This window comes from Mycetomoellerius zeteki, unplaced genomic scaffold (genome assembly GCF_001594055.1).
Source record: "Mycetomoellerius zeteki isolate Tzet28-1 unplaced genomic scaffold, Tzet1.0 scaffold58, whole genome shotgun sequence".
Classification (NCBI taxonomy): domain Eukaryota; kingdom Metazoa; phylum Arthropoda; class Insecta; order Hymenoptera; family Formicidae; genus Mycetomoellerius; species Mycetomoellerius zeteki.
Genome location: NW_017257588.1, coordinates 1833326 through 1854893, shown reverse-complemented (window position 1 = coordinate 1854893; position 21568 = coordinate 1833326). Strand labels below are relative to the sequence as shown.

The following is a 21568-nucleotide window of genomic DNA, read 5'->3' as shown; positions in this document are numbered from 1 at the left end:
TCCTTTGTTAAATTTATTCTTTAACATTATCAAGTAATTTTCTGCAAGTAATTTTTGTAATATTTAAATTAATTTGATGGTTGATTAACCTTAGAACGCTATCGATATTGAGTGATATAGTATTGCTAATAACACAAAATTTTATTGATACATTTCACACTTTCAATAACAAAATATTTATAATCTAGATCTTTACAAACACAAATAATGTAATTATTTACTGATCCCTTTGTAGACCGGCGACCCTGTTTAGGGTCACTCTTTTATTTTATAAACTATTTGTTTTCAGTTTTTATAAAAATTATTTTTTTTTAATTTTAAACTTTAATTTTAGAATTATGAGACCAGAATTGAATTCAACGACCCCGAAAATCTTTAGAAAATAAGATCTTCCATAAATTACTTTAGAAAGCCCCGATCATCAAAAAGTTAAAAGGAAAAATAAAAATAAGCATATTATCAAATTCTCAATCTTGCTGACTATTGAAAGCATAATTTAACGCTCAATGATCTTACTCATTTATATGTCAAACTTACGTACAATAGCATTCCATGGTTAAAAATTCCATGGTTAAAATACTTATTCGCAATCTTTTATTTTACTGTATAAAATGCGCATCGATTAAGATGGATCACGTAACGGTATGGAAGGTAGGTACGGCTAATTGGTACTTTCGCAGAAGGCGGTGACTCCGAGAGTGGTCACAAGGGCAGTAATAAGGCGAAGAGGGTTAGGACCACTTTTACCGAGGAGCAGCTCTCCGTTCTCCAGGCGAATTTTCAATTGGATAGTAATCCCGATGGGCAGGACCTTGAAAGGATAGCGCATGTAACTGGACTCAGCAAGAGGGTAACGCAGGTGTGGTTCCAAAATTCAAGAGCAAGGCAGAAGAAACACCTTCACACCGGCAAAATGAAGGGACAGCACGGTAAGCGAGACATCGCGTCAAACATCTTTCCATCAATTTGTTTATGTTGCTTGAAATTCCCAAAAGTTGTTGCGTTTAAAACGAGACAAATGTATATTCCGATTTTAAAGAAAGAGAAAATAAAAATTCTGAACGTGATGATAAGTGCAAGCAGCACGATCTCTATTTTCACAAAGTGTCGTCGCGATTGTATGCAATCGATAGATAATAACTTTAATTATCAGCATCGGTGAAATGAATTTTTGCAGTGCACCAATCTCCACCAAATTCTACTGCGTCGCCCAACGATTTCAGCCGTCACATCAACCTGCATCTGACGTACTCGTTTCAACATCAGCAACAGCATCAACAGCAACAACAACCGCAGCTTAGCCCAGCCACGTGTAAGAGCCCGACAGGCTCCATTTATCACAATCATGGTAAGAGATCGTTCGCAATATCCCTGCGGATCGGGGAACTTCATGAAAGATTGTTACTGCGATCAAAGACTTCAGATTGGGAAAATTCGACAATCAATTAGAGATTGAACAGGATCGTACATTTACGTGTAATTGCGATTCCATTAACTCTGTTCTCAGGGTCGGAGCAATCGATGGACGAGCTATCGCAAGACTCGATGCTACTATCTATGCCGAATGAGGTTTAATGGCGATTTCAATTATATTGTAAATACTCGGCGTTGCTTCGAAAAAGCGTCAGAAGGTAGAGAGAGATTCACGCCTCGAGGAAGCACCATTCAATGCCCGGTTATCGTTTTATTTATCCTCAAGAAAAGTGGAAAATTCACACTCGTCGCGCTCTTCGATGACGCACTTTCGAGTTACGCTCGCAACATATATCTTGCGCTCTCGGTGTTGAATCTTATTGGAACCAGTATTGTTCCGTGTTAACACGCGAAAAGATATGTACGTGCGCACGCGTGAATTCGTGTGTGCTTGTGTGTGTATGTGTGTATGTGTGTGTGTATATATGTATAATGTGTGCGTGGCGTGTGCGTGCGTGTGTGCGTATACGTGTACAACTTTGTCTGCAATTTTGAATCGATCTGTCTGCCTACCTCTTTCTTGGTTGTGTGTGAATTGTGATTTTCTACTCGTTCTTTCTCCTTCGTCTCTCTATTCTTCTTTTCGTATCGGTGCCTGATGCAACCAGGAGGGGATCGCTTTAACGAAGCCTTTAAAGCGAACATAGGCGTAAAAGAGAGGCGGATACGTAGGACACTCATTATGAATCTATTTGAAAATGATTCCGTTCAGAATGATTCCGTTTCTCGTCACTTGACCTATTATATAAATATTCGGATTGTATTTGAAACGATTGAAAAATTTCCGATTTTGAACACGCTATTTGAAAAAGTTTATTAAAAGTTTAAATCTTAATGTTAAATATAATCATTTTTATTATATTAAATAATGACAGACTAATCTTCAACATGTTGCAGATTAAGTTATTATATTATTAATATGTATCAGTAAATAATATTTAATATTACTTAATATAATAATATATTAAGTAATATTATTATTAGCATGTTCAACAAAATTATATGATGATAATTAACTTGTCATTTATTTATGTCGTAAGAATTATGTATTATATTTAAGATTGAAGATTGACACATAATTATTTTACTTCATTATTACACGTTATAATTTTATGTTTTTACATATTTTAATATTATCTTTTTTATTATACATGAAATTAGAAAATTCAATATTTTATTTTTATTTACATTATTTGTCATCATATCGCTATGACGCTTAAAATTTTTTCGAACTATGATTGACAAAACATTTTGCACGTTTTCCACATACATTTATCTACTTTCACTTCCTGTCACAGCAAGATATGCAGAAAGTCTATTTCGTTCATATTTCGACAAGGTTTCGTAATCTGAAGACACGAATGGAATGGTAATCGGAAATTCGCGAGTCTGAAACTCGCAATTCTGATCGGAATCGCGAACAGTTACATAATAAGTGCCCTGAATGTCATCGCGGAGACGTAATCGCCGTCGCGTCGTCGACGAAATTTCGTTCGCGTCGCGTAGCAATGCTTGAAATGAAAGTATCTTTCATAGTAATCTCAATAGTCATGTAAAATCATTCAATATGAATGTCCTGTGATGTAAATATTGTAAACTAAACGTATATAAATATATGCGATTGCACACGTTGAACAAAAGGATGGCCTTTGTTTCTTGATCAATCCAACCATCTCCCTCCGGATATCTTCCGTGCGATATTCTTTCAAATTATCTGTAACATCTGTAATCGGAGAAACGGATAATAATTAAAGGGTAATAATTGCAACGATTAACAATAAAAGGCGTTTTATTAATAACAATACGATTTATATAATATTGCAGCGACAAGTATGCGATATCAAGTTCAGATCTTCATCACGTTTCTCTCTCTTTCTCTCTTTCTTTCTCTCTCTCAATCTCTCTCTCTCTTTCTTTTCACAATATTCCTATATCTACCTACAGAAGACATATGTACAAAAACTACAATTCGCTCTATATACAATTTCGTATTATGGGTTAAACAATATCTACGTCAAAACTTCGAAAAATGGACGAGACAATCTAGTCTTCCTTCATTTTGCATCGTCTAAGAGATTTTATTCACCGTCGCAGACAGACGCAAATTGTTTTACACGCTCGGAATAAATAAGCTTAACCTAATTTTAAATACGAAAAACTTGTACCTTTCATACGTTACATATTATATTAACGATAACGCGCGCTTATTTTACATCTTGAGAAATATATACAGATTAATTCGCCTTAAGAACTCATATGTAATTGTTAATTGAATCTAGTCTGCTCGTTATACACTTTTTATCTAATTTTTTGTGCGGAATATAAGAAAAAAATAAATATGACACTTTCGATTTTGTAAAAATCTTGTCACAATTTTTTATACAAATCTCCGAATTATATAATCATGGCGGCTGAAAGCACATACAGTGAGAAGGGTTAATATCAACAGTTTCGTGGAAACATTTATATCGACTTATCCCGCGGGATGACAGAATTGGGCCTGCAAATGATTCGGCGTCGTTGGTGTGAGTGGAGTCAAAGGTGTAAGGGGCGTTAACGGGCTACCTGGACTCTCGCTACCGGCATTGCTGGCCTGATAACCACCGAGATAAGCGCCAACCACGTTGATGCCACTGGGATACAGGTCAACTGGGTGATGGTGCATCGGCGGCGAATGATGCACTGCAAACACACGAAAATAGGCGTTTTGAATTCTCGAGGAATACTACCCGTAACCCCGGATTTACAGGTGTATTAAGCCTTAAGTCGTAAGAAATTGACCAATTACAGTCGAATTTGAGGAGAATAATCGACTATGATTCGTCCATTTCTTATGGCTTAAGGCTTAGAACTCTATTGTAGATCCGAGATAATGAGAGTTATGTAAAAACTTTACGGTTCTAGTAAATCATTATCAAATCAATGATCAATTTAACTGTGTGTTATTATTACAGCTTTAGTTTGTAATTGCGTTTTCAGTTCAACAGTAATCGGCGCGCAATTCATATAACTGAAAGATATGTTTAAAATTTACATAGAAATATTATTACTATTATTATTAGACTAATACCTTGACCGTATTTGGCGCTTTCTTCTTTTACACTAAAACCTCATAATAGCGCGCACTCGGAACATAGTATGTTCTGCATTCAGCAGTGAAAATAACTTTGCTAATATTGTAAAATTTTTTATTATTAAAATATTTTATGATTCGTCTTACCTTTAGCCCTCACTGAATCAAAATATATAAATAAATCATTATTAAAAATTTATACAATAGTTACTACTTTCTCTGCTGAACACAGCCAATAAGATTGTCCTCACTTCACTTCTAAAATTCAGAGCCCTATTCTAACGCTATCTTCACTTATATTCAGTCATCGAAGTAAATTTTTCACATGTGTGGAGTGGTCAACGTGCGGAGAGATCTGGTTAGAGCTAAATTTAAATAATATTAAATTTATATATTGTATACATAAATAAATAAATCAAGTATACATATATATATTTTGTTTTTCTTCAATTATTTTTTTTTATTACGAATGTAGCCTCGTTGAATATTATTTTTATTTATGAATTCATTCATATGCTCTTCTAATGTGATCCTTTGCCACATTTGATTGGTCACCCAGAGAAAAGGAGATTTTGCCAAGAGCCAATCAGAGCGCGCAGCATTGTTCATTAAGATATAGGCAATAAAAAATCCTATAATTTGCTATGTCAAATTTACATGTGTAGAGTACTCCATCATTCCACGCACAGCCCTGCTCATACTATTCATATGCGTTTAACGCATATATGAAAGAAATTTTGTACGTTATTTCGAGATTCACTATTATTAGGTTCTAATGTATTCATATAGCGGTCTTGTTTAACTGATTATTTACTTACTCTGAGTCTTGATCTTGCCGCTGTGCTTCTTCTGTCTCGCCCTAGAATTCTGAAACCAAACTTGCGTGACCCTCTTGCTGAGGCCGGTCACCTGGGCTATCCTCTCAAGATCCTGTCCGTCGGGATTGCTGTCCATCTGAAAGTTGGCCTGCAGGACCGCAAGCTGCTCCTCGGTAAAGGTCGTCCTTACGCGTTTGGTCTTGCTGCCTTTGCCGCCGTGCTCGGAATCGCAATCCTCCGACGACGAAGTATTGTTACCCTCGACCACATCCAAATAATGAGTCTTGCAGAGCAGTCGGGCGTCCAGAAGCGCGAATTGCTCACCCGTGGAGAGTTGACGGGAGCAGGCGTCACAGGCGAAACATGCCAAGTGATAGACTCGATCCTTAGCCCTCCTCACCCAGTCCCCGGCGCCCACACTGCGCCCGCATTTCGCGCATTTCGCGCCGAATGTTCTGCAAAAACGCAAACGATAGGGATTTCTCCTATGTGAAAGCCACACGTGACGAAGTCGCCATCAACTTTCGAACGTGCGCGAGGGTTAAAAAAGTTAATCGACGTGCGTAATCAATGACAAAGGGAGTCGGCCCGGCCGATCGATGTACCGGTGTACTGTCCATTTATCACCCATTTACTGTCATTCATCATTCATTGATTCACGCGAGTCTCTCTTTTTTGTCGCGCGGCTACGAATGGACTCGGCAGTAAACGCGGCTCTCTCGCAGTACATATCGAATTCAGTCGCGCGGACATCCCCCGGTCGAAAAAACTATTTTTATCCCGTCGACGGCAGGTTCATTCGAGACCTCCGAGAACGCGAGGACCCGGCAGCAGTCCTGTCCTCATTAACATACTACTCAGCCACTCGGTGTCCTCCCGACTCGACGAGGCATCGAAGCCACCTCGGTTTAAGGATCAGTATCGCGCGATTCGAAGAGTAGATTACGTCGAGATTATTTCGATGTCTCAGTTGTGCGGCTTCCGACCCTATACAAATGGCTCGATTTCTTTGAATCCATGCCGACGAGATGTGAGGAGAGAATCTCGTGCTAAAAGAGAACTCGAGAAAAGAGACCGAAGAAAGCTAAAGAAATTATTATTATTATTATTGGGGACACCGATAGAGCAGTGCAGCGTGAAGAAAACTAAACATGAAATTCAGCAGAGGTTATGCATACGGGAGCATACGCAAAAGAAGAAAAGAAGAAGGAACGGGAAGGAGGAACGAAGTGAAGGAAAAGAAAAAGGATCGATAAGAAGCACAGACATATAGGAAAGAAGGAAAGAAAAAGGAAGAGTGAAAGAAAAAGGAAAAGAGAAGCAAGAGGAAGAGCATAGAGACGAAGCAGAAGAAGAAGTAGAAGAATGCATCAACGACCGATCGACCATAGCGTTATTGTATGGAAAAATATGGTAAGCTCATGGAGGGATTAGTCTTCGCGTCTGCATAGTCATCGTCGCATGACGCGATGTTTTCGGGGGAGGGGATATTATTGGTTATGGTGATCGCGCAAAGGGCACGCCTAGGAGCTAGTTTGTACCGATCACCAGCGATCGCTCTATGATCCTTTTTTGACTGTTTATTTTCTAGTCTAGAGGAGATTCATCGAAGTAACGATCATACCTGTTACTTTCCTTTTTCTTAATAGAAGTAAAAAAAGAAGATAATAGGCGTTAAGTCAATGCTAAGTCCAAACTCAAATCAAGTCAATATCCAGAATTACAAATCTTGAACAACACTGATCTCGATTACTTTGACTGATTTGAAGTTAGCGCCTATCTCTTATTGTTAGTACGTTCTCTCTCACTCAAGAAACCTTCCTGCGCGTTCCTGAAAGAAGTGAGTTTGATGACACTAACTGCATTCAACAGAAAAAACTTTTTGCAATGTTCTAAGAGTTTTTCATATAATTAGTTTATACATTTAAAAATTATAAGGTAATCAAATTTCTGAAATGAATAAAAAGTAAGTAAAAGGGCTGCTGGGAATTCGCGCTGTTAAAATTGCGCAATACGATATAAATGAGACTTGAATATATTCACAACATTACATACATATTTCGGCTAATCTTTTAGTCATCTTTAACAATTAGTCTCCTATACTAATTTTGTATTTTGCAATTAATCTAATACACTGTTTTTTTAATTTCTTTTGTTTTTTTATACATTTAAATCCAGTGAGGAACTAAAAACAAAAGCCAACCATATCAAAGGATCTTATAACAGTTGCAAAGCTGTTTTTTTTATGAACGCAGCAACTAAAAAATTTCCCGACAAGAAGATCTTCCATCGTGGAAACATGGATGTGTCATTCGACGAGTGTCGCCTCAGGTAAATAGTAGCGCCCGCTGCTCTCCCCGTTCAGCTTCTATGGTTTCATACCCCAGAAAAGCCAAGACTTAACGCACCGAGGAGGCAAAAGGGCGACGAGGGGAATCCTGTGTATCCGGCGGCGACGAGAGAACTGGTATTGGGTATCTATAAATCTTCAGGGCCGTACGCGCGCGTCGGCTACCAAACGGCCCCGCCCTAATTTATTCATTTGTTCTTCCACATAGGCGGGCCCTATAAGTCAACGGGGGATTAAGTTAGGCGCTCGCTGGTATGAGACGCTTGCGAGAGCATGATCGAACCCCGCCGGCATACGAATTGCGATTGAGGATTGAGAATAGCGAAGTACGCGTCGGGACGATACAAGTTAATTGCGTCTTGGTAGCCGTAGAACAGCTAATCATAATTTACGCAGCAATCCCTACATAGGTGTATCCCATAGAGTACAGATCATACCAATAATATTGCAATAACATTACATAGATCACTCCAGTATTAATGCAGAAACATTGCAACGTTCCAGTAATGTTTTCAATAACATTACGATCTTCCAGCAATATTGCAGAAACGTTGCGACGTTTCAGCAATATTGCAACAACTCTGAAACGTTCCAACAATATTGTGCAATGACACTGCAAACTTTGCAGCAATGTTAGCTACAAACTTTTGTGCTGTACGAATATTTCTGGTGAACGATACCGAGTAAGAACGACAATCGCATAAAGTTATCGCTCCAATATATAACGCGTTATTCAATCTTACGGACGTTTGGCTAACTCAAAGAACTGCGATCATTGCTCGAGTGTCCCGGCAGCCGCGAGGTATGCGGCCTTAAGTGCCGGCAAGGTGAAGAAGATAACACCGCGATTACGACGACAGGTGGTCCCGACGTCGTGTTGGGCGATGCGAGTCGCTTCTGCACTGATCGTGCCGAATCAAGAAAACCGGAATCTTATGGGCTTCGAGGGAAATCGCTAATAGAGCGATTTTTGCCGCATGCAGGGCCACGAATCACTTCGACGCCTGAGCTCTTCTTTTTTCGGTCGAAACGTACGAAAGCGACGAAAGCGGGGAAAGGATTGGGGGGCCTCGGACGTCGGGGAGTAGGGGACGCACGGGCCCCGGGGGTCGGGTGAATATTTATTAATTTCAAAGACCACTCTATTTCTCTCTCACTCTTCCCCCCCCCTCTCTCTCTCTCTCTCTTCGCGCTCCCTCGCTCACCTGGAAGAAAAGAAGTACCGCGCTGGCTCGCACTCGGATGAAGGCGGGAAGAAGGAACGGTTCGAGGATCGCAGCTGGCTTCGGTGCCTTACGAGGCGAATTCCTCAGTCCTCCGGAACACTGACACTAGGCAGTCCCATCTCGAGTGACTCGGCACCCACATACACGTACGCGTATATTTGGTATACGGAATCACGAAGCGCGAAGTAACCCGCTTTCGGGACATTGATAAATTAATGATAGCCGGGCAATTCCTTCCCCGCCAGTTATATCGTACAAATCCTAGCGTGTTATTTTTCGTATCGTCGGACCTTTCGAACCCTCTCTCTTTTCCTCTCTCTTTCTCTCTGCATCGCCCGGACAGAACTTGAGAAATGCTTCGTGAGTACCGCGTAACGAAAGATACGTCTAAGGTATATAAACGGATTACGCGGCGTCTTAGGGGAGGGCAAAAATGACGCGGGGAGTAGGCGTAAAAGCCGAAGCGAGAGGATCTCACGAAAGAATATTCTCAGGACAAGGGTATTTATTTTTTTTCCGCGTTCGCCGCGTGCGCGCGCGAGACAGTGAGACGTCGAGACGTCAACGTGACTCCGCAGCTCGTGCTGTGCGTGAGCATGCGTGATACACGAATGCACGGTGACGTGAATAGCCGACTATACGTGCGGTCCGCGCGGGCAAGAGAGGGAGGAGGAGGAAGAAGAAGAAGACGAGGAGAGGCAGACTACATTGGAAGACATTAATCACCCAATGGCGACTCTCTCGCGAGCGCACATCTCGGACACCCAATACGCGCGCTTATGGATGTCTATCGATGTAGAAATACCACATCCGTATAGCCAACACGCGCGGACAGAGCCACGTGACTCGGGGATACGGTTCGCGCGATCGACTGGATCGACGGTCCAGCATGTGTGCTTGTTTCGCGCGAAGAACAAAGAATCCTTAACCCGGGAATAGTCACCTATGATGTAATTTTTACAGTCTATAGCAGCAAGAAAATGAAGCTCAATGTCTTTATAATAGCAGTTTCCTTTGCTGAATTTGATTATGTAACTTTTTCCCTAAGGTGGAAATATGAAAAGTGAGAAATTTTACTATTGAGATTATGAAAAAATTTTTCACTTGTCATTTCTGCCCTAAGGAACAAGTTACATAATCGATACCCAAGTCAAGAATTTATATCCATTTTTTTATTTCTCCTTACTCTCTTTCTTTCTCTTTTCTTTAGAAAATGTCAAGTCATCTACAAACATAATGACTTTAAGTACTATTAAATTGTAGAACAATTAATAATATGTAATTAATAATAGTGATTTTCAAAACTAATCTACAATGTACTCTTTGCTTCTTGTTTCTTGCTTTTTGTCTCTTTGCGATTATTTTATCGACAATTGTATTTATCGTCATGTGTTTCTTATCTCTTCTGAAGTTCGTCAACTTCTAGATCCAGCGACAGAAAACGAAGAAACAGGATCCGTGGACGTACGTAAGGAAAGCAAGAGGGAACGCTTGCCACTTCTCTTAAATTTTGGCAATGAGAAACAATTAAATTTTGAAAATTTTTATAACAAAAATTATAAAACAATAAAATGAAAATTGACCAATTAGATTAAACACACATACCTAAGTGAAAAATGCCATATTTAGTCAAGGCGAATTAGGTTCTTCAGCCTAATAATATTTCTTAATTCTTTTACCCAATATTTTTTGTGAATTTATACAATTTCTAATTTAAACTAACCGTACGCCGATTATTTGTCAGTTCTGAAACACAGTCCTAAATCATTCGAAACTATTAACTGGAGTAATAATATTACAAATTATGGAGTAATAGTATTACAAATTGACAAGCAATTTAATATTATTGCTGTAAATAAGCATCTTAGCTTTTAATGATTTGATGCTAATAAACACCTTAAAAGCTATAAATAATTTATTGCGAAAAATATTTATTATGGATCCCCAGTCGAGATTTGAACTCGAATCTCCTGAAGATTATAAAATTCATCTTCACGCCAAAGATTTTCAAAGACTAGTTTTAATATAAGTATTTTAATAAGTGTAAAAATAAATTTATGCCCCCTTCCCTAATTGAAGTCCTGAATACGCCCATAAGCATGGGAAACAAAAAAGCAAGAGGAAAAAGAGATAAGAAACAAGAAACAAAGCTCATTGTATAGATTAGCCTGTAATTAGGGTGTCAAAAATACATATAAATCAGATAATCGTTTATACTATAAAAACATAATTAAGTGACAATGTAGAAAGTTAAAGGATCAACGGCGTGGAATTGAATATTTCGATAATACTCGATCGCCGAATTTTCGATGAAGAAAATAAACGGAATCGAAGGGGTTCGAGCTTATCGTGTGATAATTCTCTCCCTTGGCGAGCGGCGGTAACAAGAGGGAGGGTCGCGCGATCACGGTAGCCGAGTCGCGTCCTCTTAAGCCAGGCTTTGGACCGACTCGATTTCGAATCGCGTCAGCGGGGCGTCCGAGTAAGTTGCCCTCGACGAAGCGGGATATTACTAGTAGGCTCATCGATAACATCCAATAATTCTTTCCTTCTCCCTCCATCCTTTCCTTCTTTCCTCTCCCTCGTCTCGCGATAGCAATACGCGGAATGCTGATCCGTTGCACGGAGGACAGGTTGACCCTCTTCCTCCCCTCGACCCCTGCGGATCGAACGGACGTACATCGAATAAGATACCAGGCGACGTTTGCGTCTAGAATCTAGGATAGATTTCCAGGCGCGGATCTTAATCACGATTGCCACTCTTAGACCTGTTCTACTGAAGTTCAACAGTCCTCCTACCGGAAATCGATTGTTGAAAGATAATTATACGTTTGAGTTTAAAGTATTCATAATTGGTTCTTATTTCAAGACCATTTCATAAGTAATATAATCTTAAGATGCTAATACGGCTCTCTAACCGATATTTATAGGCCAGTATTCATAGTCGTTTCTTATTTCAAGACCGTCTTAAGCAATGTGTCTTAAGACGCTAATGTGACTATCTGATTGGTTCGTGACTTCTTAAGACAGTACTTAAGACAGTCTTGAATATAAGACTATGAATACCGGTCATAGTTGTCTCTTACATTCAAGATCGTCTTAAGTACAGTCTTAAGATGTCATGAACCAATCAGAAAGCCATATTAACATCTTAAGACATTACTTAAGACGATCTTAAAATAAAAACTAAGGCCGGTATTCATATCGTTGGTTCTTGTAATTTAAAATATAAGAATCGACTATGAATACAGACCTAAGTCACTTAGTATAAAAGTTTATTAAAAATGCATGCACGAACAGCGATATTATGATAGCGATATTATGGATAACGATTCAATGATTTTCCTTTTTCCGGCGACGATCGATGAACTCACTATCGCAAATAAATATAAGGATCTTCATCGAAGATAAATATAACGGATTTATAGATTATATAGATAGGTTGTGATTTTGTGTGTGTGTGTATTATGCTAAAAGTTCGTAAATTTTATTGATTTGCATTATTATAAAACGTACGATATCAGAAAGTTGTGCCAGATTATTTTTACTTGATAAAATATTGGCGTTATATACAAGGTGTAACTGAAATAACACCCACTAATCATACAGTGCTATTCCTAATAAAAAACTAAATCAAAAAGTCTTTTACCATTTTACAATTTTCGCAATAGTTAACAAGATATTAATTTCTAAATATTGTCGAATAAACGGATAAAATCGATGTATAAGACAATTTTGAATTATTTTTCCGTATTCTTTGTAAAATATTTTGAAGATTTTTCTTAAAGAACTCTTAAAGATATCTTAAAGCTGTCTTATACATCGATCTTAGACATTTTGCTCATTGAGTAACTAAAAAAAATATTGCGAAAATTGTAAAATGGTAGAGTACTGTTCGTCGTTGTTTTTTATTGGGAATAGCACTATATGATTAGTAGATATTATTTCAGTTACACTGTATATTAGTGTGTTTGTCAGCACGAATTAATTCTTATTGCTAAACGCATATTAAAAGTTTGTATTCCTATACAAAGTTTTGCATTAATAATTTGCTTAAATATATCGATAACTATTAAATAAACGTTACTTCACGATTCATCTACTCCAGATTTTAACTTAATTGATTATCGCCAATCGTCACTTTCTTGTAGTATTCTGTGTTATCTCTAAACTAAAGAAAAAAAGTTTATCAAATCAGACCTTACAACCGAAGATAACCACCATGCTGTCACAGATTTCTTTTCAAACCGAAAGAAAATCGAAAAAAGAATATTAAAGTTTGGAGCAACTAGCCAGAGATTTTTTTTTATATGCCGGAAAGCCAGAGATTCGTTCAAACTTCAATGTCGAAGACTCCGACCGAAAACCAAAGAGGTGGCAACCGTGATTCTAATCGAACCACTTGCCGTAAATGCGACTCTCCGGCCGGCGAGAGGCGTCAGAGAGAGATGAGGGTAAACTCGGCATGCAAATATGTTTGCACTTACAAGGCGTAATCGTGTCTGCAGTAGAGTCGCATGCCACGCAGGAAGCACGAGTGCTGATCGTGCAGGGGTCGTGCACAGGCGCAACACTTTAGGCATCTCGAATGCCAGGTACGACCCCCTACGCATAGGACGGTGCGCTCTCGTACGCTCTCCCCACAGCCGCCGCAATCCATTTCCATAGCGTCGTATCCGTTATCGCTACCGCTCTTTTTCGCGACGGCGATGTTGTTGTTACTCGTGTTGTTGTTATTGTTGTTATTGTTGTTGGTCTTCGGGCACAGAACGCCGTCCGCACATTCGGACTCCGTCTCCATTTCAGTCTGCAAGAATGCGGAATATATCGTGTTAACAGATACTCGTATAATAATACTTTGAAGAAATTGTGAGCGCAAAGTTACTTTTTCAATACGGTTTTGCAAAAGTGTTTAAAAATCTAGGGAGATATAGATTTAAAAATAATTTTGTTGAACTATCGAAATAATTATGTAAGACGCTCAAATTGGTTGCTAAAATGTCAAAACTTTTTACAACATTGCATAACTTGTTTGAGTTCCCTATTCTCTCTAAATTCTTTGGAGAATCTCACTTTAAGTGTGACTTAATTTTCAATCTTTAAAAGTGAGATTTTATTCTTTAGAATGACATTCACTCTAAAAGTTTTAGAAAGTACATAATTATTTTGATGGACCATTATAATTACAATTCAATATAATTACTTTTACATCTTATATCTATACTCGCAAATACTTCATAGATCTTGCCCTTTACACTTCCTATAGAATTTTCATTTACGCCTCTGTCACTCTCTTCTTATATTCGACTTATGCTCCAATTTTGATTTTCGTCAAGGCAATTGATATATTAGTACTGACGAATTAATTTTGAAAACTTAATTTGGCGCCCTCTTTAGCGTCCTCCTTGTTAATGCACCCTTGTGTCATGCACAACTTATACACATCCGCTTAGGGCGGGCCTGTTTGCAACACGTTTTCGCATTTTTTATATAATAGTTCCATAATAAATATGTAAATATAACGCTTCATTCTGCGTTTTTTGACTCTATTTGACCATTTATATTTTCTTTTTTTAATTCATTCTTAGAGCTTTTGTTATTTTCTTTTTAATTATTGTTTCAGATCCACCATATCTACTTGAATTTTTAGATACTTCAACAAAATTCTTTACGTGAATATGCGTGTTGCACACATAAAAGAATAAGTTTTCCTAGGTTGTAATTAACGTGATAACGTAGTTTGCGGTTTACCGCATGTAAATCACGAAAGAAGAGAAAGTCGATTCACGAAAGACTTAAAGATGCAAAGCTGATTGCCGAGACAAGCGCCGAATTCCCAGAGAGACATCCGATTTCGGGGCTAGGACTCCAAATCTGCCGATTAATACTCGGCAAAGTGAAATAATGGACGATCCACCGCTTCGGGGGCTATCAGGGTGCACCGAGTGATAAATGATCCCTCGTGCCTCGGGGACGCATAATCGCGTATACGCAAATCCATCGGGATTGCCTGGGCGCGATAGTCTAATTATCCGCGGGTTCATATCGGCGCGAAAGCGAGCGCTAAAACTGGCGCCAGTACCGCCATTTTGTAACTCTTAGGTCCAATTCCACAACTCACAGTTAACTCTTAACCGAGGTTCAAAACTTATTCATTATTTCTTTCCAATTCTCTAGAATTGAAAAGAGATGAGAAACAAGTTGAACCTCGGTTAAGAGTTAACCGTGAGTTGTGAAACTGGGCCTTAATGACAGTTCGGTATCATTATATAACTTATATTATCGTTGCTTTTATACTTTACCTACTTATATGTACACTTGCGCTAGAACTTTCCCTCTCGCTTTCGCCAAATTTCAAATATATATGTATACCTATTTCGCTTTAAATATAAAAAGCATACACTGTATAGTTTGGCTATAAAAAAACAGACCTGTTATCTCACAACCTATTAGAGCTATATGGACGTCGCGATTAATAACGATCGTTAATATCATCCATGTCCGCGATACTTTTTTTTCCGCTATCGATGCGAAGCCGACGGCGACGGTGTTCATTGTACGATACGTCGCCGGAGATAAACGCGGAGATACCGTCTATCAGATCCGCGCATGGATTTCTTTCGCTGTGCCTCGTCACGGCACGCGCGCACGCTGCAGATCGTATGCAGATCGTATGTGATACCCGATAATATTAATTGGCACGCGAGCAACGCACAAGGGTTATTGTTCGCCCCGGGAGGCGTGCGATGAGTTAATTACCCCGAGCGACCGACGCAGAGCGCTTATTCGCGAACTCTCCACTCTCATGCGATTTCTTCGCCGACCGACGCTTTGAGAACGAGTGATTCTTTCGAACTATCGGGGTTGCGTTCCTTTACTCTGAGTAATGCCTGTTTTCATCAATGTAGATTGACTTTAATCTCGATTCAATTTACTCTTTATTTTTTCCTAATTCTGAGAATAAGATATAAAGAATTAATTAAACCGAGTTAAAGTTAATTTACATTAATGGAAATGGACATAAGAGAGTTAACTCACATGTGTGCCAATATTTATAGTCGGTTCTTGTTTTAAGATAATCTCAGTTACTGCCATGCATGCACCTTTTAGTATTCCGTCAAAGATTGAATGGTTTCCAAAAGGTAGAAGAAATAAAGCAAGTATAAATATTCGGCATGCGATAGTTTGTTACTTTCTCTAAAAAAAGAAAGGCCAAAAATGAAAATTCCAGTTCATTACCATTCTCTCATGATGTTATTTAATTGTATACAAATTCTAATTAATTACCATTCGCTCATGTCATTTAATTGTGTGAACCACTAATAAGACCTATAAGATTCTTATTAATGTCATGTTTACACGGAAGACGGTTTTACTGAAGTATCTAAAAATTTAGCTAGATACAAATCTGAAAATAATTTTATTGAACTATAAAAATACTCTAAAAAAATATGAGTGCGGATTTAACATCATGCGGTGTTCATATAATTATGTAGGACGCTGAATAAAACTCTAAATGTTAAAACTCTTTGCAGCAATGCTTATTCATGCCTCAGATTTTTATGTAATTATTTTTATGGTTCAACAAAATTATTTTCAAACCTAGCTAAATTTTTAGATACTTCAGCAAAATCATTTATTCTATGTATATCGTTTCCTTTTAAAAAAGAGAAATAAAATCATCAAAATTCAGATTTCGGAATGATCAATCGGAGGCTTTTTTCTACCTGCTAAAGAGCCAGCGATTCATCCAACAAGTCGGAGTCAGAAACCGGAAAAGTAGCAAGAGTGATGCTAATATAGTTCTGTGATTGCTTTATGAGATCTTGAGACGATTTTGAAATAAGAACCGATTATGAATACCAGCCCACAAGTTAACTCGCTTACTCTAAAAAAATTGTTTATTTGACTTAAATTAATTTTATTATATTTAACTTAAATACATACATTCTCCAACGAAGAAAATAAAGATGGACTAAATAAATATAGTCAAATGAACAATTTTTTTCTCATTGAATCGAATGAGTAAAGTTTTAGAATACAGTCCTGAAGAGTAAAGAGTAGTGACGAATCTCTCTCGAGAACGTCGAGAAAACGCGAAAACCTCACATGTTGTGGCCGTCAAACATCTGCAGGGAAGCTGACGGCGGCCGCCATGGCCAATTTCGAGGATCCTCTTCCGCTTCCCCTGCCCTCGTCCCTGTCGACGTTGGAACTCACGTACCACGCTCAATTCTACGCGGGACCGGTGTAATCATTTCATGTGCACAACCGGACAGCTATTGATTTATGACTCGCCCGAAGGCGAAGCTGAACTTCCCACTTGTGATTTATGCCTCGTGGCTTTTCTCTGTCTTCTCTCGCGTGTGGAAACCACCTTCGCGTATCGCATACCGGCGTGCCGCGTCGCGATACCTCGATTTATTAGTATCGTCGCACCGGACGATGAGTTTTAAGTGTCGTGTAAGAGTCTTCGAAGGGAAGCGCTTCCAGTCGCGGGATGTGACTGAATGGAAAAATCGTCGAAACGAGTTATACGAATAGCGGAAGGCAAAGCGCCCATATGGACGTCTAAACAAACGTCTAACGTTGATCAAGATGGATTTATGCTAATTTCAGTCGTTCGAATTAACTCGTGAATGAGCGTACACAATGTAGAAATTAACGAAAATAAATGGTGACTTAAGATGAGAAAAGGGAATAGCGCATTACATGCAATTTTCCAGGGTGTTGATGAAGGTGCAACGACACGGCGCCACTTGCCATTAAATAAGAATGTCCCCTAAGAATATGCTAGAGATGCTACTTCTCTTGAATAGAACTTAACCATAGAACTTTAGTGTACCTGCTCGAATTTATGACGTTCGACCAGGACCGAACCTCATTCCTGCGTTCAAACAGGTAAATTTACAGCGGTTTGGAATCTAGCCTGCACGGAAAGAATGGCTTTGCTGAAGTGTCTGAAAATAACTTTGTTGAATCATCAAAAGAACTATGTAGAACTATGTATTGATGACAATGCTTAATGCAGGGAATAGAAAGTTACTTTTTAAAAGTAACAAGTTACAGTTACTCGAGTAGAGAAAAAATAACAAGTTACCGTTACTAGTTACAGATTTTTAAAAATAACTCGTTACAGTTACCGTTACTTGAGAAAGTAACTTTTCGTTACTTTTCCGTTTTTCGTTACTTTTGTAAAATCGACAACTACCAATCACAGCAGACGAGTGCCTAAGAGTTTTCTAGTCTCAAGTGCTATGAGTGGCTTGTGTCTAATCGAACTGTGCCCAATCGTATGCAAAGTAATAATAAAAGTAATTGTAAAATTCGTTACCATTACCAAAAAACTGTAACTACGTTATCAAAAATAACTTGTAAATGTAACGTTGTTACAAATAATAACGAGTTACTTCCATTTCCTGCCAAAATGTGTACAATATCATTTGTGAATGTGTACACGAAAATATGTATGTCTCTCGAAATAATTTCAAACTATTTCAATATACAGAGTGTCCCTTAAAAACCGTAATACTTAAGGGTAGATTTCTGAGATCATTTTGAGACGAAAATCCTAAGGTTTGTTTGCGTCGCAAGCTCCAACGTGCTCCTACTATAGCTCCTACTCACTCTATCAATTGGAGTGAATAAGAGCTGTGGTAAGAGCATATGCATTGGAACATGTTGAAGTATGCGACGCGAATAAACCTCTTATTATATATATTTAATTAGCGCATCAAGTTCATGCGTTCAAATGTGTAATCACTGTAATTAGAGTGATACAACGCAAAATGCTCAGTCACACCTAAACACGCGAACTTTAGGCAATATCCCAGACAACAAAAAGTGTCTAAAATCGGGTCATAAAACGTTCTTTTGCGTCTAAAAGACGACTTAAAGACGTCTTATGTCTGCACAATTTCAGACTTTGTGTTGTTTGGGATGATTCGTCAACATTAAATGCTTATAATTCAAAAACTGTTATAGCTTCGACATTTTGGTATTAGAATTTTTGTCTCAAAATAATCTCAGAAATCTACTCTTGATTGTTACGATCTTTACGAAATATCCTGTATACGCTTGACACGGGTGTCGTGACGATCCCTACACTGTAAAAATAAAGATTTGGACATTCTAGCAATCAATTTAAGAATCGTATAATACATTATTATTTTAATGATCCAATAAAATTATTTTCAGATGACAATGACAAAAAGTTTTGACATTCTAGCAATCAATTTAATTATTTTGATGGTGCGATAAATTTATTTACACGTCTGTACCTAGCTAAGCTTTGGATACTTTAGCAACACCCTTCTTTCCACGCAGTTTCTTAAATCATTTGTTTTGCTACTGCGATTCGCAAATAGAACAATAATACTGTTTCCAAAGCAGTGCGAGATTATTTTTATCAATGTAATAAAGTTAAAATAATATACACACGCAATCAAATTTGATGAATCGATTCTGAAATTCGTAATTCATAAATTATCAATGTTCACGAATGCAAATACGTAACTCGCGCCACGTGTGTTTGAATTTTCCCTTTCTCTCCATCCGTTAAAGAAAAGATTAAAACAGCTGTCAAATATTCTCCCACGCGAATCCAACTTGACGAGTTTCTATTTTTGTATCCGTTGCTTGTTTTGGAACGTTTTTTGCAATCAGCGAACGGGCAAGAAAGAATAATAGCCTCATTTTTTATTCGTCAACGAGCCTGAGCGGTGGTTGCTGGATGAACTGACAAAATGAGAAATGTGGAGAAGGCGATGTTGAGCCGAGACTCACACTTCGAGACTGCCGGTCTACCGGATATATCAGTGAGCTACCGGACGTCCTTCCTGTAGTTTCACAATTTTGCATTCAACATTGTAAACTGATACTGTCTAATTAACGAAAGAATAATCCAACACAGAAAGAATGGTTTTACTGAAATATCTAGACACATATTTGAAAGTAATTTTGTTAGACCAACAAAATAATTATATATTAGGACACACACACACACACACACACTTAAACTGATTGCTAGAATGTCAAAACTTTCTAGTGCGGTTATTGTCACGATATTTGTATCAAGCATATTAGTCTGAAATTATTTCGAGAAACATATACACTCACAAATACACATTCAGCACAAGACAGTACAAATATTATGGCACACATGACGGTCAGATCAACTAATATAAATGATACATGATTGATCTATAGAAAATATTTAGAGAGAAAAGAAAAATCTATAGGGGAATATGATACGCTGCAATTTTACTGTCACGGTACATTAATTCAGATAACAACTAAAGCAGCATTGCACATATTCAAGCGTTCTACATAATTATTTTGGCGATCCAATTAAATTATTTTCAAAATTGTATCTAGTTAAATATATTTTCACATACTTCAACAAAACTTTCCTTGAACGAATAAAACAAATTCCTTTTAGGTTCAAATTAATATTGTTTTCATTTAATAATAGCTACGTTCAGCAGAAAAAGCGGCTTTAAACATTTTACGTTAATTGGATTATACTTTTAGACTTACAAAAATAATTCTATTTCAATTTAGATTTGAAAATATTGTCCAATCAGCGCAAAGCACTTATTAAAACTGTTAATTTTTCTATTGAACACAGCTAATGTTTTCTTTTAGGAATCATTTATTTTTCAAGAATCTTGCCGGGAAAGTGACAAGAAATCCGACGCATTTATTCCACACGTGTATAGACTCGCCACTCACACATCAATCTATTCAAAAGTGAAAGAACCTACCTTCATAATTGCGCCGCCGCGATTAATCCAAACGCGATTACGCGCTTCTTCTTTTCTTCATTTCGACTGTCGGAGTGTAATACCTACTCACGTATTACTATCGCGTCTCTTCTCACCCTTTCTTTCGCATATACTATGAAGTCCGCGAACCAAGTTCTCCACCAATCTATCCAAATTTAGGCCGCAATTCGGCTCGCTCGGCCCGATCATCCGTCATCCGTTTACGCAGATGCGAGAATCGCGGGCTTTGGCAAAAGAATCGAACGACACCCTACTCCGATCGGTGCTAAGAGAAGACTGACATACTCGATTCTGCCCCTACTACACCGTTCGATGGGCCGCAGGGATGGGCGATGGAAGTGCAGTGGGGATGATCCAACACTCGCACACTCGCACGTGTGCCCAACACTCGCGTGTCTTGACAGCCGAGCTGTCTGCCATAAGAATGCGTTTCAGATGAAAAATATTGCTAGGATCCATTACGAGCTGTAATCGGAATTCTAGATCGACGTAATTGCAACGAGTGACACCTGGCATGAAAAACAAAAAAAATGGCGTCAAGATGCGAAAGAGAGAGAGAGAGAAAGAGAGAGAGAATGCATTTATTAAGTGACCTCCTAAAGCATTAAATAAAAAAATACATGCGTAAGTAAAGCTTATTCTAATATAAAATTTAAAATAATGTTTGAAGCAAATATAAATGTTATATACGAGTGTATATACCGAGAGAGAAAGAGAGATTATCGGAACTATCGTATACCAGTGCAACAACACGCAACTCGCGTTACATATCGGGCACGAGGGGGATTGCAAGCTTGCGAGACAGATAGGTGGTGATAATAGGTGGCAGAGCACGGAGAGGA

The 21568-nt window shown here is 38.2% G+C and overlaps 2 protein-coding genes across 2 annotated transcripts in view; one reads left to right on the top strand and one right to left on the bottom strand.

Annotated features, from left to right (window-relative positions):
- The window catches only part of Awh (LIM/homeobox protein arrowhead), an 18558-nt gene extending 16840 nt beyond the window's left edge, over positions 1-1718 (top strand). The window contains exons 4-6 of the mRNA XM_018456455.1: positions 678-929; positions 1178-1348; positions 1508-1718. Coding sequence (XP_018311957.1) covers positions 678-929; positions 1178-1348; positions 1508-1575 — 491 coding nt within the window. The 3' untranslated portion in view covers positions 1576-1718. The remainder of the gene's footprint in view (positions 1-677; positions 930-1177; positions 1349-1507) is intronic.
- Positions 1719-3885: 2167 nt separating this feature from the next.
- Positions 3886-20905, bottom strand: LOC108728090 (LIM/homeobox protein Awh). The gene is made up of 4 exons (XM_018456448.1): positions 20706-20905; positions 13428-13747; positions 5365-5819; positions 3886-4155 (listed from the first exon to the last, which is right to left on the bottom strand). Exons 1-4 carry the CDS (start codon positions 20709-20711, stop codon positions 3947-3949), a joined length of 990 nt encoding a protein of 329 aa, XP_018311950.1. The 5' UTR covers positions 20712-20905; the 3' UTR covers positions 3886-3946.
- Between the last annotated feature and the right edge of the window lie 663 nt (positions 20906-21568).